Source organism: Haliaeetus albicilla, chromosome 2, assembly GCF_947461875.1.
Source record: "Haliaeetus albicilla chromosome 2, bHalAlb1.1, whole genome shotgun sequence".
Lineage (NCBI taxonomy): Eukaryota > Metazoa > Chordata > Aves > Accipitriformes > Accipitridae > Haliaeetus > Haliaeetus albicilla.
In genome coordinates this window covers 31,685,509-31,713,069 of record NC_091484.1, presented here as the reverse complement: position 1 = coordinate 31,713,069, position 27,561 = coordinate 31,685,509, and the positions used below count along the sequence as shown (strand labels likewise).

The window sequence follows — 27,561 nt, the reverse complement described above, 5'->3', positions numbered from 1 at the left end:
AGTTGTAAGGGAAGATTTTTTTTACCATTGGTTTCCTCTCCCCACAGCTAAACATTGGGAATGCTGTTTGTTTAATTACCTCCCATGTGAATTTGAATCAAAAGACAAATAATTCTTTTAACTTACTTTTGCTGACTGTGTCTTTATTTTATTGCACTATTTATCTAACCTCAATTTTAGCCATGGTGGCGTAAATATAAAAATGTATGGACCAAACTCACAGGTCATGCAAATTGGTGGTTTCATTGAAATGGACAGGGGCAGAGAGTGAGGCCAATTATACCAAACCTAGAGCCAGCTAGTCTCTTTTGCCTATTTTAGGCAGTGAACACTGATAAATTTTCAATATCCACAGCTGTGAAATCCATATTGACATTTTTTTAAATGGTGAAATTTAGAACAGTTACCATCTGCAACATAGAAAAGTGACATTCGATTAGCCCCTTGTAACAACAAGAAGTTCAGAACCTCTGCGGTGCCACCACATTTAACGGAGGGAATCTAACCTTTTCACAGGATAAAAAAAAGGGCAGGGTAAAAAAGATTCAGAAATTTATTACCCAAAGAACCAACCATAGCAAAAATGTTGCAAAAACGCAGTATGAGCAACTCACGGCCTGCTTGGACAAAGAGGCCAGCTTTGAAGTAGAAGCACCACCTCTTTCCTCCAAAACTCCAAGAAAATGAGTACTAGGAAGGAGTAGTTCAGACTAGCTGATAAGCTGCAGTCAAAATTCTAATGCAGGAGACTCTGGTATTCCCAAAAAACTGCCAAGATGAGCTAGTGTGTTAAATAATATTTGTTACAAATAGCAACTGCAAAGAGAACACCATTATTTAAGAAGAGTACAGAACTTTTCCTTACTGGAAAACACATATTGGAGCAGTACTGGATCACAACCGAAGTCTCCAAATAGATTTTCCAAGGAAAGGAAAATTGTGTATTGAAATTTCTGTCAGCTTGAAAATGTTCAGCATCTATCTAGAAAGGCCACTGAAATTTCTTTCATCTAGCTTGCAACAAATCTTATTTTGAGTACTAAACTTCACACTTCAGATTTGTAGCCCCTTGCCTGGATCTCTGCCCAAGGTACTGTATCTTGGATGTAGATTTTTTCAGAGGTGCCCAAGTCTTATTTTTAAAAGCAACTTATATACCTGTAAGAGCCTGAGGTTCCTTCAATCAGTGTTACAGTCTTAGTGCTTGAAGGCATGTCTGTGCACTGTAATGGAGCGTTGCAAGCAAACTCCAAGAGACAGTACATTTATATGTCTCAGTGCCATACTAGCACAGATCCCAGAAGCCCAAACCTTTGGTAGTATGGTGTTATGGCTGGACTAATTAATTCTGCTTCTCAACAAGGTGACATAGGATCTAGCTCATTAGTTACTAGCTCTGGGCTCTTTGTAGCATGCTGTATTATGTGGAGTAAGTATACTTTGAAGAGAGCCTTAAAAGCCTGAAGCATTTAGGTACTTTTGAAAATGTTATTCACTAATCTAAATTAATTCTTTCAAGTCAGAAATACAAGACATACCTGTCCTTTTGTCATTGCCGCCTTAATTACTTTTGCATGGAGGAGAAAACCAAACTAACTACTAGTTCAGCTTAACTACCATTTTCATGAAAGCTAACTGGTCACTAAAAGGAGCACCTACCACTCCTATAATCTGTTCATTTTAGCATCATGAGGTGGTTATAAGCATGGCAAATTTTCATTGTTATCACCAGTGACATACATCACAGTCAATGAAATGTTTCTGCTCTATGGAGATTCTTACACTGCTTTCCTTATCATCATATCTTATCACCTTCCAGTAACGCATTAAGAAACATGACTACTGACTGTCACAAATTGGTCTTCCTCCCAGGAGGAGCTTGTAGAATAGTCGCATGTTTGATAACGGCATTTCTTTCATTTTGTCTGTCTTTGTTAGGAATTTGTTTGTTTCACTTTCCTTTTAAAGTTTTGCTTTCATTCAGATTTAAAAATCTTTATGAAGGGTTTTCTTAGAGATGCATATTGCTTATATTTGCATTAAAGAAGGGCAGATAACAGAAATGTACTTAGCTTTTGCAGCAGAATGTAGTGAAGCCAGAGGTGATAAAACCAGGAGTGTTCCTCAGCTACTGTTGGAATTCATTCCAAGTCCTTGACCTTCCCCTGAAAACAAACTGCTGTACACAGAGAAGGTTTGACCATTATTATCCTGGAAGACTGAATCTGGTAATTACAGATTTCATCCAGGAGCATTAGGTGGCCATTTAGATTCCTGGGGACCAGATGACAGAGGAACTTGAAGGCAAAGGCTGAAGTTTTCCTAAGTTCACTGAAAATTCTTTAAGATGACATGAACAAAGCAGTGGACAGAGTTGATGTGTGTAGATGGTGCCAAGAAATGTGCTTTCTATATCACTGATGTTTCCCAAACAGTGTGTCATGCTCATGAATATTGCATCACTGCATGCCTTCAGGAGTTGACGAAGTTGAGAACAATATGAGGCCACATCATTGTCCAACCAGCGATGATGGCAAGCCCGCTGTATGAGATTCACATTAGAGTGGAATCCAGGACTATTCAGAGCTTCTTAGGAGGGAACACTCTGCATGTTGAAGTACAGGAAGGCTGTAGGAAAGCAGAGGAAATAGTGGACCAAATCTGAGAATTTGTTTGAATTATCTTTCCAGATGTGCCTCATCATTTCTGAAAGAAAAAAAAAAAAACACAAAACCAACCAGATTGTAGTTCTTTGTGTAATATGGTGCTTAGTTTTATTTAGATTTTATCTAATTTATCCTGTATATATCAAATGCTTTTTCCCGGTGTCAGAATTTTACTTTCTTCTCAACTGGCACTGATAACAGAAAAAAGAAAACCAGGAAGGGCTATTTGGGCAAAGGGGAAGAAAGCCAGATCACTTGGAAGTTAATGTAAAATGCTAGATATTTAAGGTCCTTGACTCACTGGTAAAACATGGCTGCAGTTTTGGGAAGGTTTGGAATTTCTTAGAAGTCATAAGTCTTCATGCATAAATGAAGGCCATTGGCTTTCTTGTTGGGCTGCAGTCTTGACATCTGTATGTGAATGTCTTAGAGATACAGGTGAGGAGAGGAAATTCGGGGTCCCATGTTTGCAGTGCAGTCAATATTTGTTTCAAAACCTGAAAGGATGAGGAGTCCAGATATTTTAGCAATATCTTGTGAAGAATTTGAAAATGAAAAAAATATGTCTTCCCTGAGCAGTGTTCACATAAAGAGGAGGAGAAAATTGCAGTACTCTAATTGACTCATTTGATAGTAAGCCAACAACTGACTTGTATTCATGCAGCGTTCATAGTGATAACCAGCCAGATGCAGACCCATAGGCTTCTGCGTGCAGACCCACAAGCTTCCAAGTAGCCCAGTGAACAGGAGTTGTCCTGTAAGAGGAAGGATTCTCTGTCTTCTGGTTTGAATCTAGAGTACTGCAAAGAATTGTGCGATGTCTTTTCCTATGCATTGATCTGTGAACAGTGGCAGGGAAAGTTCAAGCAGAAGAAAATCACAGTCCTAACCATGAACGGACACTCAGTCTATCTTTCCAAAAGTATATCTCAGTTTGTCATTTTTCTTCAGATACTGACAGTGTTAGGCTTCAGTGTGTATGTATGCAAATGGCTCAGATATCAAAAAGAAAAAAAGGACTTTGAAATATCTATGCCAATGTTATTAAATATATATGATTTTTAAAGTACCTTTTTCACTTAAACTTCCTTCTTTGCACATTAATTAAATATTATCTCTAGGATAAGTTTCTCTCATAGAAGATTAATGTATTATTGTCACATAATAATGGAAGAGAACGGCAGAATCTCTTTCCTTAAGCAGAAAAAAGAATTTATTAATGTAAAGACAACACTCATAGCCCTTTAGCAATTCTGTCTCTGCTTCAGAGAGAACCTTTCTTAGTCTCCCCTCACGTCTAGCTTCATGCTAGAGATTCAAGGAAGCAATACATATATTCTGCCAGTTTAAAAATCAATCCACTTTTCAGGAGATAATTTAATATCAAGACACGATGTACCCAATATCCAAATATGCATTCATTTTAATGTTTGACGCATCAAATACTCTGACATAGCCAAGTTTCAAAATAAAGGTTTGTTTTAGAGGTTGGATATGTCATATTAGCATCCACCCAGCAGATAGAGAAATAGATCAGAGAGTGATCAGGACATCAGGGAGACAGTTTAGAGAGAGATGAGAGAGGCCAGGTACATCTTGTAATGTTAAAAAAAAAGCTAGCTAGGAAGAAAGAAATTGTATAAATAGGTCATTGCAGCCAAACTGAAAAAAGTTTAATTTTAACTTGTTAGTGATCATCTCCAGAGGCCTAATCCACTCCCTTCATTGCAGGCTGTGCATTAAGCTGAGATATGTCTTATTTGATAGCACAGATAGACAGACAGCCTCAAAGTGAAAAGACAATAACAGGCTCATGCAGTGCACTAGCTTTGAGGGGGAATTGGCACCATTTGGCATGTTAAACTTTCCCTCTTCTTTCATTCTCCATTCTTTTTATTAGCCTTAGCTTGTTGTCACCTGCCCTGGTTTTGCTCTTTCGGTTCCTTCCATAAGTGGAAGCATAAAACCATATGGAAACAAGAGTACGGATGAACAGATACCTGGTGCCAATGTTGGTGACAGACCGACAGACATCCCAAGGTATCCAATTCCCTCATTCCTGTTCTACTTCCCCTATCTCTACTATTTTAATTTCCTGCCAACAGCTCTTTGCCACATACTGTATCTGGTGTTCAGTTACTTAAACATAGGTCTTTAGTCCCATTTTAGGTATTGTACAGTACTCCATCAGGCCTCCCATGGCCAATCAAGAAAAATGCTCTTCCCTCTAAGTCTTATTGGCATATCCTGCCAAAATCCTAAACCATCTTAAATAGAGTAGATGTCTACATTTTTTTCAACTGAATTTTTCCCAACTTACATGAACAGATGCATCTGTGTACATATACACATACACACCTAAAACACAGGCTTGCCTGAACCTTCATGCTAGTCTCCTCAGGAAAGATACAAGTACCCACAGGGACCCCAAATTACAAATACTTTAATTACCTTTTCGAGTCATGCTTCTGTCTCTGGGATCTGTTGGATCTTTATTCTGATGACAAATGAAAAAAAATTAAACGTTCTCATCTTGGCATGAGAGATGCTGTGCTGCTCTGTTTTACCTCAGATCTGTCTCTACTGTAATATTAGAAGTGTGTATTCGTGACTTTACACAGGTCATAATTGTCTGCAGTCTATTAACTGGCAATTAAAACTAGGCCTGTATTTTTCTAAGGGTTCCCTTTCTCACCAAGGTATAAATATTAGTGAATGCCTGCAAAGTGGGAGTTAAAGGATACTGTGTAATAACACTCTACCTTTTCACTACTAGGAAGTACCATGTAGACTGGTACTATTGGCAGCTCTGCACAAGAGGCCAGAGTGACCTATTTAAAAAGTCAAGAAAATTGAGGTTTGTTAGGAGAACTGCATGGGAAAGGTTTCCCAACCCTTGCCCACAGGATGGCATGGTCTGCCTGTTTCTTGACATGTCTCATGTTGATGAACATCACCTCCACAGCCCCCTCCAAAGTGCTGGTAGGTGACTTCCATTTTTAGCTGTTTAAATCACATCTTCTGGGATCTGCACTATAGATCTGTTAATTTTAATCGTACAGATACTGATGTATGGGTTTTATATGTGCAGTCTCTCACTATTATTATTAGCACCTACAGTGCACGACTCTGTATGTTTCAATCTATATTTTGTCCTTCTGGATAGTCTATATTTATACCCAGGAGTATGTCTCTCATAACTCTGATACACTGAAAAGTCCCAGCCGTCACACCTACTGTTCAGGTAGAGACAGTCACCTATCTTTGCTCTCAAGTAGATATATGAATTTGAAAACAGAAGTTGTTTATGGGCATTGTTGAAAGATACTTCTTTAGCTAAAGTAGAAAGTTTAAAAATCTATGGGCACAAAGGGTAGATAAATCATAAGATCCCCATCTTTGAGTGAGAATAGCATGTAATTGGCATTAGCAAGGAATGCCACATTCTTCTCTACCACATCAGAGAATTCTTGCCACAACAGCCAAGACAAAAACCTGCCTGGAGACTGTGATTAAATATTTAATGACTGCTTAGAAAAGTTAAGGTTTCTATTTTTAAGTTTTCTTCACAAAGGTCCAAAGAGAACAAAACTACCTGATGCTCAGTTCACCAGATACAGAAAAGCAAAGGAAGCCCTGATACGATTCTCATCTATAAAGTCTAAGAGCTGATAGAAAATGTTCTGAAATTGCAGTCACAAGCTATGGTTTTTATCAGAGTATAATGGGGTGTTGGAAGGGAGTACAGGACAAAATCTAGACAAGCTTTTTGCCAGCTTCTCAATTAGGATAAGTATTTAAAATCTGAATGTTTGACTACTGACCTAGAAATATGTTAGTAATATACAGAAGCATTTGCCTGTTCAAATACCTTCATGCTTCTGTTATATACAACAATGAACAGTTAGAGCTTTGCTTACATGGAATTCCTTAACCAACAATGTATTACATCCTGTATTTCGAGGATAAAATGTCACAAGTAAGTATGCTACAACAAAAGTCTTTTTTTCTGAATACAGATAACAATGTATATGTTAAATATTACTGAGTTGAGCTCAAATTCTCATAACCTGATCCATCAGTGGAAAGGGCCCCTTCTAAAAAGCATTTACTGAGGCAAGTTGTACCCTTGGCTCCCTCTTGCCTTTTATTTCTTCTTAAAATCGTATGCAGTGAAAAGAGGGAACAAACATGAATGATGCATGCCTGATTCACTAAATCACTGTGGTCTCTGGCAACAGCACAAATGTAGAAATGTTTAAATCGGCTTCATACTACCCAACAAATGATGCAAAAGGAGCCCTCAAAGAACACAGAGTGAGGGGAGATAAATGAGCATCATGTCAAGAAGGCAATTTCTCACTGAGTTTGTACAGAACATGGAAATTTGACTTCCAAGAGAGGGTTAGGGAATCTTTCTAATAAATCTTCAGTCCACAGTCATTGCTGTGTGCTTTTTTTAAACTTACTTTTTAAGAGCTGTGTAAGTTATACCCTCCCCAGTGAAATGTGTCAAGATATTACCAGTCAAGTTGAAGTCATTTAAGTGAATCATCTCTGTCTCAGTGTTTATGTTTGTGATAGACAGGGATGGTCAAACAGGCCTCATTTTGTGTATGTATTGAACAGCTTTTCAGCCAGTGAGGTCTTCTCAAGGCCTTGTCTTATTTTAATAGTAACTTAGAAACGAAAAAAAAAGAAAAGTTGACCCTCTTCCCTGGAAGAAGCCTCTGTGATTTTTTTTTTATTATTATTTTATCCTCCTTTTCTTGTACAGTTGAGATATTCAGATGGTCAATAAAAAGGCAGCTGTTTTCCAAGTGACTTAGAGGCTGTAGGTCAATATGAGAATTTACTTTGGTCCTTAGCAGAGTCCTATGTCTCTTCAGAGTCCTGACTTCAAATTCATTTTCCCTAACTTTAACCACAAGAAAGTTAGCTTAGGCTGCATCAAATATAAGCTAGTTGCTTTGTGTTCTCTGTCATCGCTGAAAGAAATAGGCACTCTTGAAGAATAACACATCTCACTGATCTCATGCATGCATTTTAGGCTGAGTTGAATCATCTGGCAGAGTTTCCTCACTCTCTACATTGACTAGAGAGAGCTTGAATGGCGGTCTACAACTGGACTTCTAATGTTAGGTGGCTAATATTAAATTACATAAATTCCATCCTTAGAATACCACACACCAGTTATTTTTAATGGGACTTGAGTCCTTTTGATAATGTTATCCTTAAGCTCCCCATGACAGTCACAGGAGTTTTAACTCAGATCCTGGTAGCAGCTGGCCACGCAGAACTCAGCACTGGCTGACCTACCTTATTTTTAGGATAAGTCTAGAGGCAGTCTTCAATTTTTGTGAAAATTGTGCTCCTGTTTTGCTTGCTTGCTTCTTTGTTTCCCAATTAAATAGAGAAGTAGCATCCCAGAGACCAAGGTAATGGTATCTGTTTGAATTATTTAAAATGTACTTAACTTTACTGATACTTTAACTAAATGATGGATAACAATGTGAAGGGAGGGTCTTTCTGTTGCATATCTTTTCTTTCAAGTAAGATTAATTATTCCCTCTGTAGTATGTTGTTATTTAAAAACCAGTTGTGCATATATATGAAGACTTTGTGTCTCTGAGGTTCTTGTTTAAAAAAATAAACTTTGAGCCTGTAGTTGTGTTGTTGTGAGGAAGAAATCTCTCCCTTTGACAGATTACTTTTTACATTTCTCTGGGCATTTACCCTGCTGTTTTGGTTGGGACAGAAAAGGGATGCACTAAATCCTCAGACCACAGGCCAGCTTAAAAGTGTTTCCAGCACAGCTCCCACCAGCAGATGCCACAAATGTTATGAGAGAGTCTTATCACATATGAATTTCTGTCCTAAAAAATAGCGTAAGTTGCTGGTGTTCAAATAATTTTAGGTCCATATCTAAGCCAAACTGATCAATAGCCTTTTGAAGGTGGGCCACCATAATTATTGCCAGCTTTACCAAATATTATTTAAATTTGTATTTATGCCCAAATATTATGTATGCTTAGAAGGGGAGGCACATCCTCTAATTTGATTCCAAACATTCTGCTTTTGTTCAGAAGTGAAACTTAAATGTTGCTAATGGAATTCTCCTCAATTTTTACCAGCAAAGAGCATACTTTAGTCTGTATTGTGGATGGTGTCATTACTAGCCTATCAAAAAAACCCCCATAAGAATCAAAAAGCCTTTCTACCCAGGACCTGACCCACTGCACTTCAACATCCTTTGCAGGACTTGCACTGAGCATATGGGACACGAGATAACGTTTTTATTACAGTGTCACTTTAATAGCAACTCAAAGAAAGAAGTTGCCATCTCCACTTTGCACCTTTCCAGCCAGTCTTCTGCATGGGAGTTGTAGCCTCTTGTCAATTAACTCACTTTAATTGGTTTCTGTTTCTTCTCTAACTATGACCCTTTGGCCTTGCCTGCTGCACAACGCTGTTTATTCTTAAGCACTGGGTTTATATAAACTTTCTATCAAAATCATCCCTTTGGAAGGGAAGATATGTGATAAGGAGTTTCAATACTTGTGCTATCTTTCTTATCTCTTGTGGCTCACAATAGAACCTGAATCATCATAAAATTGCACCATAAGTTTGTGTTTTATATGGTGAACATCTGTAAAAGAAGGAAAAAAAGGAGCTGACAATTTTCTACCTGACTCTATCTTTAAAAAAAAAAAAACAACACACAAAGAAAAAAAAGCCAAGATTGTCATGGATAAGAGTGCAAATTGTTCACCTCTAAAAAAAAAGTGAGGCAAATTTTTTAGGTATAAACTCATCAACATAATTCTAATGAGTTATGGTCTTTGTTGTGAGAAATGAGAAATCCTGTGGTCGTACCCTAAAGAACATTAAAAAAACATTACTGACAGGAAATTGAAAAAGTAATATATGTCTGAATGAATATGACAACTTTTTTCTGATAGAGCAGATAGATAAATGTCACATACAACTTTCAAAATACATTTAATTTTGCCACCACAATGGATATTCTCTTCATAAAATATATATGAATCAGGTTTGAATCATAAAACTTCACTGTGATAAACAAATGCATATTTGATAACTTCTTTTTTTTTTTTTTTTGAGATGCTCATTTCTTTTTTGAGGTTATTTGTTGTTTACACATCTTTATGTTTTCATTTCTGAGTGAAGCAGCCTGGGTGACAAATCTTATGCACACTGAGCCTGGATGAACTTTCTTTTTAATCTGAGAAATGGGTTCCTTTCCTTTTGGGAGAAGGTTGAGGGGGAAGGTGAGGGAAGGAAGGAGAGGCTGGTAGATGTACAGGCTCTCTTAACTACCATGTTAGACATCACTGAGTTTTCTGAGCATCATTCAGGATAGGGTGATAGATGAGAAATGCATGCAAGTATTTTGAGAGCACGGGGCTGGAGGAAGATTCATGGTAGAGCACTGTCTTTTACATTTTCCCCCACTGAGCATCAACTCTCAAACTAGGGGCCAGATGGTCCATGTCCCAAGAGTTTAAAAAAAGACACCCTGTTAAAAGCTACAGAATAAATGGAAGTCTTAGGCCCTCAACAAATGCATATAGTTTGGGGGAAAGAGGTAAAGAAGGGAGTGTCCTCTTCTTTTGCATTTTTCAGGCATAGATTCACTGTGGAAGCAGAAGGACTTTATTCTGTGCCAGTGGAGCATGCCAGCATACTACCCATCCTGCCAGCATGAGTGCTTCCTCTCCCTTTTCAAAATAGGGACTACTTCAATCTTTTCTTTCTCCAGTACCTAGCACATCAGGCTTCTAGTCCTTAGCTGAGTTCTTGGAGCCTGCCCTCATGCAAGTGCTCTTGGAGACCTTATCAGCAATGAATGCAGTGGGCTCTAGAGAAGGAAATCTGTTATGTATCCAGAAGCTTGCCTCAGGAATCTAGTGTTGCATTTGAATCTGTGTTAAAAAGTGAGGTATAATTACATTTTACTACCTCATTTATCAATCTTTCAGTATAAATTCCTGCAGCATTGTGAGCAGAACTGAATTACTTTTTTTTCCATTGCTGACTTCTGATGGAAAAATGGCATTTAATCTAAATATAAAATGTGTCATTTTGACAAATTTTGTTCAGTAAAAATTTAAAGTACAGTGTCTGGATAAGATTTAAGTGTCTCATTTTTACATGTTCTGTTTGAAAATTTAGTCTTTTTTTTTTCAACTTTAGAAAGGTTAAAAGGAATATGAAACATTTCAGTTTTGATCAGAATGGCTCAACCTACCCTGAACAGTTTTTTCATATTTTTATTTAATTTTAAATTTACCTTAAGTTCCATTTTAAAGTGAAAACAAAAGTTAACATAATTTCCCACTTTCTTCCCAGAACTACTCATGAGTCATCCACTTCGTTTGCATGGGGCTGCTCCATTGGGCAAAATAGGTTCTGTATGAACAGGGAAAAAGGAATCCCTACCATTTTCTATCTTCAGCTGGAACTGAAGCCTGAGATAACCAGTAAAAACCAGACCTAGGCTGTGCAGGGTATACATTAGCCTGAGACCATTCATAATTTCAAAAGAACTACGGGCTGCAGCTAGACCCAAGCATCAACCTGTGCCATGTTCAAGTCCCAGGGGCCACTGCATTCAAGTCAGTAGATTTGCTTCTGATTTTTATTAGTAGAAGTCAAGTCAGAGAGAAGCCTGATAATATTATGCAAGCATAGCTCCAAACTAAAATGGAGTCCAGAGATAATTGGCATTATTATCAATGAATGAGAAGCCAAGAGATGAAATCTTCCTAGAAAGTATTACCTGGCAATCGGCAGCAGAACCATGGCAGACCATCGAGTGCAGCAGAAGCAGCGGACCATTGAGTGAAGCTCAGTGGCTCTTGTAAATGACTTCTGGGATTCCAGTTATTCAGACTGCTCCTGACTCATAAGATCTACACTGTGATATAATCCGAGACAGTTTTCTTTTCCTGATATTGGGGGCTAAACTGATAGAGCTATTGTGTATGTCAAGATCAAATATGTCTGCATACTAATGACTTCACCTGAATGAAGAGGGGGATAAAAAGGAATCCATCGTGGCCTGAGAGATTCAGTGGGGTAGAACTATGAACAATAAATATTTTTGTAGTCCTTAGTACGCTCAGTGTCATAATTTGGGGATATTGTGCTATCTTAGCAATTAATAATATTTCTTTTCTGTCTAGCCTCTTCCTCAAAACTTATTGGCACTGTTCCGGTATTTTTAAGCATTCAAAAGGATCAAAGAGCTTTCATCTTTTAATGCATTTTACTGTGCTGTGCTCTGTGCAGGAAGAAATATTGATACTGTTTCAAGGGCAGTTAATATATTCAGTTCTGTCTCAGAAATGAGCACAATTCCTTGACTTATAAAATTGAAAATCTGCCATTACCCACAATTAAAATGTTCCATATAAGAATTATACTGTGGCATTTGCACTTCACTCATCCTCTTCTGCTGTAATTCACATACACCAGGGAATCTTCTCCACTATTGCTCCAAGATTTAATAAGAAGGGCTTTATGGAGGGTTCATATTACTGAGACTTGGTTGTTCTTAAAAAAATATATTACAAGGACATTTGTAAGTACAGTATGCATTTTCACAATACTTAAAACTAAATTTCATTTTGCAGTTGCTATTTCCCCTTCATATCAGCTTTGTTCTTAGGGAAGATTCCACCGTTTTTAGTCTTATTAACTAACATCTTGCTCCATGGATTGGTATCAGGGAGACTACTCAAATTAAGACAAAGCCTGAATGAAGGAAGCAACATCTGACAGTTGTTACTAATACTTTAAAATTTCCATATACTAAAGATATCTGTGGTTAGGTTGTCTGGTTCTTTCAGGCAATGAGTGTAGTACATCACTCCATAAGGAGCCTTCTCGCTTCATTTGGATCATTTCCGCATTAAGGCATTACCTACCAGGAGAGAGAGAGGCTGAATCTGGTGGACTTGGCAGTGTTAGGGTTACAGTTGGACTCAATGATCTTAAAGGTCTTTTCCAACCTAAATGATTCTGTGATTCTAAGTGTGGACTGGCAAAGCCAAGCTGTAGAAGTGCTCTGGATGTTCCTGGGGAGGAACATCTGGGGTGACAAGAGAAGAGAAAGGCTGTAGCTCTAACTGTGAATGATGTCCTCTGAACTTGGGAAGGATTTATTCAGTGCAATTCACTGAGGTGAACTGACACCCCAGCTGGCACAATTGCAAGAGTAAGTTGTGCAAAACAATAGCTCCAGGAAAATATTTAAAATAAACCATAAGCATAAGAGTCTCTTCTAGCATTATCGTTTCATTTTTTTCCCCAGCTTGTAGCCATGTTCTTAAACATTCTCCACAGTGTGTAAAAATGACCTTAATGTATTTTCCTTTTGTATTGGAAGTGTTTTAGTGCTGATGAAGGTAAAGTAGCAGCCCCTTAGTTCTTCCCTCAGGAACCTGTAATCCCAGTAAATTTTACCAGAAAGTGCAACAGTATTATCCCACTTGCAAGTCTTGATAGAGTGCATCACAGCCTTCAGTTATCTTAACTAAGAAGAAATATGAGAATATTACATAATATAGCAATTTTATTTTTTTTTAAGACAGATAGGATTGTTGCTATTTATTGTCTACAGCACCACCATAATCATGACTGGAATACTGTGCTAAGGCCTGGTTCTAACATAGAAAAAAAAGATGGCCTGCAAAAATAACTTAAAATGTAGTGTAAGACAAGTGACGAATACACAGATGGAGAAGGGATCCTGGAAACAGCTGATTTCTGCCCTTATCCTCCCCCTCCTCTAGAGTCAAGAAGGTATAGGAGCCCCTCACCTTTGGTCCTCTGCAGGTCACAGTTGCAAAGAAAAGGAAATCTTTTTAGGACTGATACAGAGACAAAATGCAAGGACAGAAAATGTACAAAGTGTCTGTGAATCCTTCACCTTCCACAGAACTGGCCTCAAGGATATGGGCTCTGCTGCCAGCAGAAGAGAAAGATGAAGTAGTTTGAATTCATATCAAGATACATAAAGAGAAATTTCAGTATGCCTGTCTGTATCCAGAGCATGTTGCTTCAGTACAGTAGCAATGTAGGTGCTGGAGATGGGATTACCTCAAGTCCACTGTTGCTTTTAATAAGAAAATCATAGTTATTTAAGTCTTCCTTAAGCAAACTTACAAACCAGCCCTGAATGGAACTGATAATTAAGCTGCATGTTCTACTCACAGGTTCATAAAATGCAGTCTCTTGCTATGTCTTCCCCAAATTTGAGAATAATTTGGTTAGATTTAACTGTCATTTTTGGAGTACTTGTTTAGCTAGGAACATCTTGAATGTACAAAAATAAATTGATAGCCCTGAGAGGGACTCAAATCTGTATATAAACTACCACTAAAAATGTATTTTGACCAGAGGAAATGGAGCAGTGACTGAATGCTGGATATTCATCTCCAAATCCACAGACAGCTACCTCCTGAGTTAAGTGCCATTGGATCAGGAGAATGTTTTGTCCTGAGGGAGATGCTAAGACCAGTCATTTGTGGTAGATACCATCACATATACTAAGTATCTGTATTACAGAAATTATTATTATAACCATGATTTGTATCAGGTTGTGGCCAGAGTGGAAATTTAAGTCAAGCTGTTAAGATGTGAGCAGAACACCTTTCTTCTATCTGTCAGCTCAGGTGAAATGGATTAATGATGCATTTGATAACGTGAGATACTTTAGCCATTGTGCTTTCAAGCAGTGAAGCATATGCTCCCACTACTAACACTCAAGAAAAGAACCAGCTGAGGGTATTTTCAGTGAGATAGCCACCTTTGACATAAAAAAACCCTACTGCTATATGGTATCTTTTCTTGATAACTCTAAGGTAGCCCTACAAAAATTACTTAAGGCTCACAGGAGTAACTGGCAGGGAGATAAACAGTATTTATACAAACATATTACAGATGATTGAATGGAGGACTGGAATTTTAGTGACTTTCTAAAAGTGAACTGATTGGCAGAGCAGCCCACTGAACCAGCAGCTATACCAAATTTCACAAGGTAAGAAGCACTAAGCCTGGCTTATATTTGGTTGGCAAATTTTCAAGGAGGCGTTGGAACTGAAATGAACAATCAACTCTCTTTCTGATGATTGTGTGACAAAGGGAAGTTGTATTTGATCTCAGGAAGGATTTTTTTCCTGGAGATTCAGATCTAGAAACTTGGAGTCATGACCATTTTCCATCCAAGAACTTGCATATGACCCATCTAAATTTTCCCACCTCCTTTCAGTGAAATGAATTTTTCCTTCTTGTCCTGAACGTCCACATAATTGTGCTATATTATAATGAAATTCCACTTTATAGGCTGGAATGTTGGTTTTCATAGTGATGATCCACAGTAGGGAGGTAATCCAGAATGGTTTGTTCCGCCACAGTCATACTGGTGATTAGTGTTGTGGTTCATTCTCGGTAGTCTGTAAATCACTTGTTGAAGAAATTCATGCACTGGCAAATTTAAAAATGTTTCAGTAGTACATTTGTCTGGCCAGGTGCAAAGGTTTGCACAGTTATTCACCTCAGCCTTGCCTTGAGCTTTTGTAGACTATCACGTTAAAAGCTACAACTCATAATTAATAAGACCAACAGTTTCATCTTTCATTTAACTGAAGTAGGGTATGACTTTGTATTTAAAAGAATGTCTTGTTGCACAGGTGCAATGTTGAAGTGATGAAGGGTTGACAGTCAACTACTGTGTCATCCATAGTCATTGCATCTGGGCAGCAAGCTCAGGATTTATAACAGTATTTGCAGAAATATGATTGTATAACAACAATGTTGAGGATCATTGCTATTGATTGATTGAAATATCTATTAGCCTTCTTGTAATGAATTTAGGCTAAATCTGAAATGATTGAATGAACTATCTTGCCTAACTAATTTCACCTTTAAGAGTTACAGACTGAGAAATCTGGTGATCTCTAATAAATATTTTATATAGTGTATGTAATTTGATAGTGAGAAGATGAGAGTAGATTATTCAAGAATATATTGATGGCCTAGAAATTCTTTGACCTGTAATCTAATTAAAGAACTGTGGTCCTAAAGATTGCATCTGAAGATTATTTGACGGTTAATGATTTCAATCCAGTTTATCATGGAGAGGTGTCCAAGAAACATCCATTGGTATTCTAAACAGACCAGTCAAGGCTAGAATAAAATATCATTAAGCCTTCAAAGTCATTTGTCCAGAATATAGTTATGTTTCCTCAGGAAATTTCATCAATGAAAATTAAAAAAGAAAAATAGCTCTTTGAGAATTCCAAATCTAACATATATTTGCAAGACCATAATACTTCTGGTGCAATAGCTAACTTCCTCAGGAATGGCATCACAAGATAAAGCAGTGATAGCAGTGACTGCCTACTGAAGGCAGTTAAGAGCATGCCATCTCCCTAACTGAGCTTCTTGTCTATGCAAAACAAGTTGAAAGGAGTAATCAAGAGAAAGAAATAAAAATAGAGGACCAGAAATTCTCCTGCTCACCCAGACACAGACATTGACAGTAGTGTGCAACATCCCTTTTTTAAGAGAGTAATATCACAACTTGAAAAATCAAAACAGCACTATATCAGTGAGAACTGTTGTGGCAGTAGAGAACATTATTTTGTTCATATCTATGCAAGATTATGTCTCAATAGCAGTTCTTATTTAGAAACCACAGGATCAAAGAGCAATTACTAAACCCTGCCTCATTCTGGCTCCCGAGCTCTAGGTAGCATCTCTGTAGTAGGCCGGTACAGTGCAATACAACACCAAGTAGCAAAGCTAGTTCCAAGCAAGCCGACAATGTTGCCATAGCATGGAAGCAACCTAATCACGTTGGCACACATTGTGTTTGTCCTAATTAGGCTTGCTGAGAAAGGGCAATTTGTTTCCCAAGCTAGCCTTGAGTGGCTCAGCATGGCATGTATTGCAAAGTGTAGGGAAGCCTACATTTTATTCTGCTGTATGTCTAGTATATTAGATTCTGATATGGCTGAAAGCAAGTCCACTCTTTATGCTATGAGGGAGAAGTAGCAGTAAACATTTATATTATGTTAATGCCCAAAAGAGACAATCCTTGTTCTAAATGGTTTGTCATCTAAAGACACAAAGTAATGGTAGGGTTTGCAGATGCAGTGCATATACAAAGCTTGCAAAGGTTGAGAAATTTTATTTCAGAGCAGGGATTTCTTGCCTCTGAGATGCTTGATACTTAATTGAGATTGAAATCTTCAGAGAAGCCAAAGTAGCAATGATACTTCTGTAGGCAGCTATGAAAACCTCAGCCTGCATGAAAAGAAAGTAGAGGTGAGTGAATATTTACCAAAATATTTTCACTGTAATTAAATCTAGAAATTCATGCTGGCGGCTCAGTTGCTTTGTATTTACTTCCTGAGAAAACGAATACCATTACTTTTTGGTCTCAAGAGTATTTATAGAAAAAAAAAAAAGATACCAAGAACCACACATGCAAAAGTATATTTGCTTGTATACACCCTACAAGGATCTGCACAACAATCGGGAACATTGTCTGTGGCTTGGGAGACAAGCAGTCAAATGCTAAAAACAGTGAGTTGTGACTTCTTTTTGTGATCATCAAACATTATTAGAAATTATGGCTGTTTCGTCATAACAATTCTGTTATGACAGTATTGGCTGTTTTGTCATAATGTAATATCATGGATCTGTTGTCATGTATAAAATATTTTAGCAATATTTTTGTTTAAGTTGTCCATCAAATAATTTTAAATAATGAACACTTTCATAAGAATCTAGATAGCTGATTTTCAGAAATGCTTGGGACCTGTATATCTAATTAAAATCAACAGTTGCTTTGCTCAACTCAGAGAACTGTGACCTCTAAGGGTCCTTACACCTGACTTAATTCTTGATTTTAAAAGGAAGCTAAGTCTGATAAGTAGATTGCTTAGAAAGAACAATTCAGCAGACACTCAACATAATTTTTAATCTTTAATTTGGTAATTATAAATCTTTAGATTTTTTTCTAATGAGGAAACATTATGTTGTATTATTCAGGATGTTTGATGAAAAAGACATTCTTTTTTATGACTGTGTACATGCCCCTGCTAACAGAACATAACAGTATTTGCTTGAGAAAAATTTCACCACATAATTCCTACAGTGATGACAAATAAGGTCCTGTATAGTTTGATGTTAGAATACAAACATTATTTTCTAAAAAATAAAGCACTGAGAAAGTCAGGCAGAATGTCAGACTCAATGTTCCATTATGATGCTTACAAACAATTTACTATCCAATATATTGTATGATATATGAACAATACTTAACCTTGAAAATTATAATTCCTTACATGAAATGGTGAGTCAGAAGTACAGTTTCATAGGCGACTGTTTCTAGTATCACTATTTCATGCCTTGTTCTCATAATAGCATTTTGTTGTGCCATTTTTTTGAGTTCTCATCAGGAAATATAATGCAGCAAAGGAAATTTGCAAGCTTTGCATAAATAAATACTACTTTTACTTCAAAAGACACAGGCAGCCTTAGCCTCATCCTCTCTTGAGGTTCAAGAATCATATTGTCATTACTCCAAAGAATGAGATGGAGCGGCATTTCTTTCAGAAGTAGTCTGCAAATGGAGCTTGTATTCATCCTTCCAGTTTTTCAGTGTGTGGTTTGGTAGTATATATAGTATAGTGTATATAAATAGCTGGGTTTATTGATATTGGTAGATAATAAATCATATATATATAAAAATATGTGTCCATGTGTTTATAATTTATATAGGTAGTGTGTATAAATGTGTGATTAAGAAAGAGGCAGCTGCACAGAGGCTAAAGAATCCTGTGCAGATTCTCATTATTCTGTCTTTCCTCAGTCATTTTCTTCTTAGATTATCTCCTTAAAGTAACTCATGCTGATACAGTGACCATACAAGAAAGAACATATCTCTGAACAGAAGCAGCTTCTGAAGGAAATTTGCAAAACTGTAGAAAATGAGCCAAACCATAAACATTGTCCTATGTACTGTAGATGGTATGACTGCTGGGGTTAAATTAGCTTTTGGCCCTGTAGAAGTAGGAAAAATGAGTTTAAACATAGCAGCATCATACAACAGAAGCCAAAGTGAGCTTTCATTTCATATTATATTCCAAGGACTAGAAAATGAAGATGAGTGAAGCATATTTAAATCAGCAAACACTCACTCAAATAGTGATTTTTTGGCTCACTACATAAGACTTTCGTGTATTCTGTTCACAGTTTGAGATCTTAAATTAGCTTATGCATATATGGTGGTTTGCCTCATTTTACTCAACAATTTTTCTGTTGCTCCTTTTACTTTTTCCCTGTTTTTCTATTTTATTTTTATATTGTTCTTCTGTTGTTCAAAACTGAATAATTAACTTTCAATATTTAAAGGGCTGTAACATTGATAAAATCAGAGAGACGTTCATTTTGATGATACTACTGAAAAAAAACTTAACATTTCCTTTTTATAGTTAAAGACATTTTTCAGATGAAATGACACTATTTGCTTTATGTCAGCCCTGGCTGACAGTAGAAACAACCTAATGTAATCAGTCTTTGATTTTACTTAGCCTTTTCACAGCAGAAACAAAGGCAGTTGTTGAATCATCCATTTGACTACAGTTTGTAGTATTCCTTTGGTTGTGCTAGGAAAACAATGAAGCAAGGCAGCATCCCTGTTTCTGATGAGGGGAGAGGAAGAAGAACTTAATAAAAAACAGTTGTATGTTTCATTTTACAGTATCATAGTAACTTCACCTAATGTCAAAACACAGTTGGTTTATTAGGAGCCACAAGGAAAGACTCATTGCTGGGAAATCAGCAATTAGTCCTTCATACAGTTATGCAAAATCTGGCTTTATATCAGCAGCACAAATGGGGCTACAATTAGACATTTATCCCCAGAAGTTCTGAGCAGTTGCTCAGCTTCTGCCCACAGTTTCAGCCTGAGTTACAGCGAAGTAATCCACAAAGGCAATTAAATATGAAGATGTGTTGTCAGTCAAGAAAGGATAGGAATGGAATTTTTTAAAATGTTATTCCTTCTCAAGGATCAGTTGCTTAAGGGATCCTTTTTAAGGGATCAGATGTTTTTATTTCATTTCTAAGAAGGAACCTTTACTGAGCAAGGCAACAGACCAAAATCTGTTTAACAGTACAATAGTGACTAGCACTTCAGTTTATCAGTGCTAGGACAGCTCCCTGCCATTGTGGGTAACACTTACAGATATTGTTGATATGCTGAGGGCTTGGGATTTTTCCCCTCCATGGTCAGCTCCATTCTTTGGTATTTTACCTTCACTTTAATTGTGTGCTTATTCTTACACTGCAGATGAATTTACAGTTTGCAGGACTGTGTAGGCAAAGACTGCTGAGCCCACAGATGGAACGTAGGAGCAGATCAACAAATTAACTTCACATGCAAGCCACGCCTTACAACTTTATTTCATATAAATAACACTTAATCGTGGAAGTTGGCTTGGCAATGGCAGATTCAAGTTGTAAGGTTTGAGAGGCCTGATCTCAGGTATCTTGAAATCCTAGGATGCTAAAATGACAGTAACAGATGAATCAATGGAAAATATTCAGATGCTCTTAAAAATCACCCTGAATTTCCTTTGAAGTTAGAAACAAATCATTGATTTTTAAAATTCAGTTAACATCAGGAAACATAAAAAACTAAATTAACATCTGTACAAACTGCTCGCTAAGCATCTCAGGATGCAACTGATGTATCTATTAATCCATAAACAAAAATGAAAGAATCTTACTGAATACTTGAAGTGAAAATCTGACTCCACCAAGGCTTCTCGCAACACTCTGTCACTTGAACAGGGCCAGAATTACAGTCTTGGTGTTTTAACTAGAGGTGGACCAAAGCCCCATCTCTGTAACAAAGCTGAGGTCTGAATTTACATTAAATATCTTGGTACAATTTCCAGTGTCACATCTGCACTACATTTTGTGCCTATATCTGGAACCTGTACCTCAGAGAGATACAACCAGGTGTAATTTATTTTAATCAGCAGCGCTCTGCAGATTACTGTGCCTGACACCCTTAGAGGTTATGGAGCATTGACAAGGGTCTCCCTTGAATTAACCCTTGGACTTTCAAAACTGTCTATTTGTTGTTTTGCTTGTGCCACCTGTTTTGCAACTCCTCTGTGAACACTTAGTGCTTGGTTTCATTTGTATGAGGTATAAAAAGAATTGTGAAAGTCACATGCATAGTGTAAAAAAACCCACAAAACTTTTAAAATTATATTTTTGTAGCATGAGGACTTTTAGGGATGCCTTTGTTTTCTCAAGAATGTGTTTGACAGGTGGGATTGTTTATGAATTTGAGTCCAAACGTTGATAGAGTAAGAAGCCTCTTCTGCTATGTCTCAGAGAAGTTGTGGATGCCCCATCCCTGGCAGTGTTCAAGGCCAGGTTGGATGGGGCTTTGAACCCCCACATGGCAGGGGGGTTGGAACTAGATGATCTTTGAAAGGTCCCTTCCAACCCAAACTATTCTGTGATTGTGTGATTCTATAAGTATCCTGTGGGATAAGTCCCTGTCACATGCTGTTCCTGAACTGTCCTTGAATATAACCTGAAATAGCAGCATTTGCTAGAAAGTTGCGATGCCTCCCCACTAGGGAAATCACTGGCAATTAAATAATCTGTACCGTGGCACACCAGTGTGTCAAGCCCGTGGCATGGTCTTGTTTTATTTCTTCAGAATATTTAAATGTATCAAAACCATAAATTGTCTTCATAAAGTACCAGCTTTTATGATACTTTAACAGGACAGATTAGCAAGGCCCAGGGTGAAATTTCATACCAAAATTAGAGGAAGAGGGATCTGGCCCAGCATCAGGACAATCACATGAGGTTTGAGAAGGGGATCCAGTTTCAGTACTCCTCCTTATGTGTGAATCAGGGAGCTGTTAGTGTATTTAGGAGAGGGTACTTGGAGAAGGGGGAACTTGAAAGGGGAAACTTGAATCTGGGTTTAGCCATATCAAAGATGCACACCATAAAGAGTAGCCCTGTTGGTTAACTAGAAACAAGTGGATGTCTTTTTTTAACCAGACAAGATTTTACTTTATTTTGGTATAAAATGGAAAAAAAATCTTGAAATCTCAGTAAGTTTCAGAAAGTGGAAAAACTGTTTCCCATTCAGCTTTACCCTTGGCTCCAGTGGTAACACCCCTGAGGGCATTTGTTCATTTGTCCTTCTGGAACACGTCTCCCAGCTGTGTTTTCCCTGCTCCGTTTCTGGCTGTGTGGATGTACAGCACGCCATGTACAGAATGGTGTGTGACACACATTAATACATACAGATAGCCTTCTGCTTCTGACCTTACAAACTGTCCACTTCAGCACTGTCATTCTATAAAATGTCCAACTGCAGTCCAAGAAATGCATTTTAAATGTGAATGCAAACATTTCTATTACTGATAACACCAGCACAGCATTTTTTGCTTTGCTGGGATTAGGACCTTGATAGTTAAAGTTACATTGGAGTAATGACACTCCAAGGTCGTGTCCTTTACTGACATGGCAAAGGAAGGAGAGGCCTTCGCTATGTTTCTGCTGATAAAATTAAGAAGGATTATTCCTTGAGTTTGCTGAGATATGTTAAAAGTGGAAGAATATATTTGTGACCCATAAATATTTTAGGTTGCCAAAAACTAGGAGAAATTTACATGTTGCACTGCATGAAAGTTGTATTTAATACACCTGAAAGTCAGATTTTAGAACATTCTGAAATCTGATAATGATGTAAATAAATCCTTCCCTCAGTGAACAGCCATCTTCTCACGTGAACAGTAAAGCAGCTGCAGTTCAGTTAGGGACACTTAAAAAAAAAAAAAAAATAAATAAAAGTATTGTGATCTGCAGAGAGAAACTCACAGGAAATTCCAGCTTAGAAGGCTAACTTGCAGCCTCTGTCTGAATATGCTCCATTGTGCTTCACTTTCATGCTCTGTAAAATGGGGATAATAATCTTTATTGATCTGTCTATCTTTTAGGAATGCATTAAGGAGAATTTAAATGATATCTTTACAGTGTTTTGAACAGTTTTGATATATGCAACTCTTACAATACAGCTTAGGAGATGAGCCTGTCATTTTACCAGGTCCTCCCACAAGAGAGCTGTCCTGTTTTTCTTTATGGTTCTCTGGTCTTCCCATCCAAACTTCTTCTAACAGGGCAAGTTTGGTAAGTTAATGATGACTTCAGCACCTACCACTTGTTAGCTGAGCTGCTGTCACTAACCAAGTGCACTTTTTTCACACAAGGAGTCAGTTTAAGTTGTCATGTTGTACTTCACAGTTGAGCCTACCAAGAGGCACACCATCAGGCTGTGACTGCTGAAGGAGCAGTCACTCATTAGAATGCCATCACTTGATTGAGTTATATCTTAGCCTAATAATGGAAGAAAGAGGGTGATCCTCTGACAAAAGATGCCTGCCCCTCCAGCTATGCCTGAGTTAGTTGGCCATCATTGCATGATGCTTCCTTGAGGAATGGACTTTCTGGGGTTGTTGTGTATCACCTCTGGTGATTTAAATATGCAGAAGTCTTTACAGATCCCTGTTACTCTTCACAACACAGTTCACACATGTATCCTTGTCCTGGTTTTGGCTGGAATAGAGCTAATTTTTTTTCTAGTAGCTGGTACAGTGTTATGATTTGGGTTCAGTGTGAGAAGAATGTTGATAACACACTGATGTTTTCAGTTGTTGCTAAGTCGTGTTTAGACTAAGTCGAGGATTTTTCAGCTTCTCATGCCCAGCCAGCGACAAGGCTGGAGGGGCACAAGGAGTTGGGAGGGCGCACAGCCAAGGCAGCTGACCCAAACTGGCCAAAGGGGTATTCCATACCATGTGATGTCATGCCTGGTATATAAACTGGGGGGAGTTGGCCGGGGGGGGGCACAGATCACTGCTCAGGTACTAGATGGGCATCGATTGGCAGGTGGTGAGCAATTGCATTGTGCATCACTTGTTTTGTATATTCCAATTCTTTTATTATTATTATTGTCATTTTATTATTGTTATTATTATTATCATCATTATTACTTTCTTCCTTTCTGTTCTATTAAACTATCCTTATCTCAACCCATGAGTTTAGGGGTTGTTTTTTTCCCCCGATTCTCTCCCCCATCCTACTGGGTGGGGGGAGGGGTGAGTGAGCGGCTGTGTGGTGCTTAGCTGCTGGCTGGGGTTAAACCACGACAGTCCGTTTTATATCTTCAGCAAGAGATTCAGAGTTGTTCCTCTAGTTTTGCACTCTCAGAAAGTAACTTAGTGGTCTGCCCACAAAGCCACTGATGTTTTCATTAAACACTTACTTTGGAGCTAATTTTACACCGTATTGTTCCATTGAGACAATACAAATTAATTGTTGAAATCAGTAGGAATTTTATATGTTTGTTTTGGAGACAAATTTGCCTTTAAGTTTCACTAGAAACACTTTAGCCTGTTTTCATGAGGAAACTAGTCTTATGACTAGTGCTGTCTATCCTTCTGTCCCTCTTTCCATCCATCCATCTCTCCATACTTACCTAATGGCTTTGAAACAGCTGACCAATTTCAAAAAAATTTACCAGAAATAAAGAGCTCTAAAAGATGATTAAGCTCCTAAATGTAATGAGAATCAGCAGATAGACTGAGGAAAGCTACACTGTTACTAGCCCCACTGAGGAAAGAATGGGAGAACTGAGCCATAATCACTCTATTTCTCAGCAGCCAAGTATTTCGAGGCTAGACAATGTATGTGATAAGAGACACTGGGCAACTGGGATCATACTAGTGAGGAACAAAAGGGACGTGCAGTGTGGTGGATGTTGAGGATAAAGAGGAGGAAAGCAAGGCTTTTGGAGAGGGAAGACTGGAAGCCTTACAGTGGGATGGGTGTTTCTGGGGGTCTATGATAAAGTGAGAGGAGATGTGGTGAAGGGAATAGAGATGTGTTTTGCTTTTTTTTTTTTTTTTTTTTTTAATTTTTCCTATTGCAACTATCCTATGACTCTAGCTTCATTTGTAGTTTTTTGGAAAAAAAGAAAGTTTGGTTTTATTCCCAAGTGTCATCAGAAGATTGTTTCAGATGCTCTAATACTTGTAAAAAGAGTCTTCCATCAGTGTAACTTTCTTCAGCCTAGCAGCTTATTGACTGACGAGCTTTCTTACAGCATCTGTTTGACATCTCATCCTAATATTAGTTTTACAGGCACGTTCACATTTTAAGGAATCACTGTATTCTCAAGTCTGAGATGTCACAAGTGTCTCTTTCTGCAAGTACTTGCCCCAGAAATGTTAGCTAAAATGTTTTATCTAACACCAGCTCTCCCGTTGTGTTGTACTACTTGATTGTTATCCAAAAGCAGCTGCATTTTTATGAACATATCTTAATAAGCCATGTCCCGAAAGGCACCAGTATCTCTCTGTTCCTCCCTGAGATCGCATGGGAGTAATAGGTGGTCATCTAGAGCACTAGGTATCAGTAAATCAAGGAAAATTACATAAGCCCCTCAGTTCGCAGTTAATAACATTGTACGGATGAGTTGTAGAAAGCGAGACAGACTGATATTTGCATCTATTTCACTCTGTGTTCAAATGAGCGGTGGGAATAAAGCATCATCCAGGGGCCAGAGCGTGGTCCAGCATTTGTTTCATACACTGTCAGCCACAGCAGATTTGTTGGGGATGACAGTGGGTGGTGGTAAAACATACAGGTGATCTGTGACGTGACAAATGAGTTTGAAAGTCCTCATCACACCAGTAAAGGAGCGGTTGTTTCTCACCCTCAGCCTGTCATATCTGTCTCTCTGTGCTTATTTTACCTAAGTTTAACATGCATAAAACAACTATGTGTGGCAAGTGTGCATTTTCCCTTTCTGTGTCGTTTTTCCAGATTATTGGAACAATCCCACTGATGCCTAATCCAGTCCCCTCCAGCCAGGCGGCAGGTGGAGCTCAGGGACTTCAGGTGCAGCCGATAACTCCACAGTTGTTGACCAATGCCCAGGGTCAGATCATTGCTACTGTCATCGGCAACCAGATACTCCCAGTGATCAATACCCAGGGAATAACACTATCACCGCTCAAGCCAGGCCAGCAGGTAAAGTGTCTGTAGCCTAAATGATTATCAAAAGAGATGCGCAGAAATGTACTCCTCTTGGACTCTCTCATGGCCTTTCTAAAACCTCTGGCTTCTTTATCATTTTTAATAACAAAAGATGAATTCTATCATACGTAGTATATTAGTGCATACTATATATGTAGTTATTATATAATGTCATATAATTTATTTATACATTCAGGGGTTATCCAGTTTTGGTTTTATTTTTCTTTTAAAGGTCAATATAGGGCCAGCTGAGAAATTTTCTGCAGTAAAAGCACAGTAGGAATATGAGACAGGAGAGGCCTATCTGGCCTATAAAGTTGTGTTCCTTGGTTAGTGGTCATCTAGTGGACCGGGGTTTGAAATGTTTTGGAACGTGCAGAGAAAACAAAGAAAAATATAAAAAATTATTAGTCTTCTTCACTGGAAAATAAGATTTGATTGTGCATATTTGCATATATTTGCAATCTGTATTTGCACAATACAGAAAGTATTTTTAGGGAAATTACTATTCAGTGTGAGGCACCAGGTAGTTCACAGGCTTCAGGATGGGTGCAGCAACTTCACTGAGGTCTGAAAAGATTTCTGTAATTCTTTTTCTAGTACTCTAAAGTCAAATTCATTAGTTTTGTCTACATCTGTAGAGCAAAGAATTGTAGTGCCACCTTTTTTCTCTGAAAGAGAGGAAATTGAGGATGGAAAAGACATCAAATATGATTACCAAAAAGGTACTTAGAAAAGTGTCACTCACTTAAATGTTCAGCTTAGCATTCCTATTGCTAGTAGTGCTTGTTTGCTAGTCCTGCCTACACCTCCAGTCACAGGTAGCAGCCTTTTGTATGTTTCTGAGAATCCCAGGCCCCACTGAAGTCGAAACTGATTATTTTCTTTCTTTTTTTTTTTTTTTTTAAATTTAGAAGTAGAGAGCAAATGGATCTCTAAGGTGAATTTTTTGTTCGTTTTGAAAATGTTTCACATTCAAGTGGTTACATACCCTTTTCTCCATCCTGTCCTCTGTGGTATCTAGCAGAGGCATTTTCCAAAGCACTTGTCATTTATCTAACTTTATTTTCTTTAATGGGAGCAGACTTACACTACTGGCAAGTGCTTTTGCAATTGTTGCATGGATGTGGTTTCAAAGCAGATTGGATGGGAAGGCAGGCTCTGTGTTCCCCAGCATGGGAAAGCCTGACAATGGAATAAGAAACTCAGCAGTTTACATGTGGTTACCTGGGGGTGTGTGGGGTGGGGTGTTTCCTTTTAGTCAGTCCCCTGAAGAGATTAGATCTTTCTCTCCTTTATGGGGGAAGTTCTCAAAAAGCATAGCAATCCTGAGATCCCGTTTGAAACTCATGAAATTTAGAAGTAAAGAGGAGGACAGAGGTCCTGTATTATTCCCTGAGACCTTCTCACCCACAGAGCAACACACCTTCTGAGTCCTGCAGCAAAGCAACCTCATCCAGGCGACGTCTAGTATCAGCGGGCAGTGAGGGGATGGAGGTGTGACCTTTATCTGCACAGCTAGCGGCACTGCACTCACACAAAGGGACAAACTGCTGCTGAAGGCTGCAGCTTGCTGAATGAGCAGGGGTTCAAGGTAGAAAGTCGTTGTTTAGCCCTATCGTGCTGTATTATACTGGTTCACCCAACCTGTGTGCTCCTGTGCAACTACCAGCTGGCAGAGATGGTCACTCAGCAGAGCTCTGGTTGTGTCCAA

At 38.1% G+C, this 27,561-nt stretch overlaps 1 protein-coding gene across 2 annotated transcripts in view; it reads left to right on the top strand.

Annotated features, from left to right (window-relative positions):
• Positions 1-27,561, top strand: part of POU6F2 (POU class 6 homeobox 2) — a 324,761-nt gene that overhangs the window by 273,158 nt on the left and 24,042 nt on the right. For both annotated transcript variants that reach the window (XM_069769722.1, XM_069769713.1), the window contains exon 7: positions 25,635-25,841. In XM_069769722.1, coding sequence (XP_069625823.1) covers positions 25,635-25,841 — 207 coding nt within the window. The remainder of the gene's footprint in view (positions 1-25,634; positions 25,842-27,561) is intronic.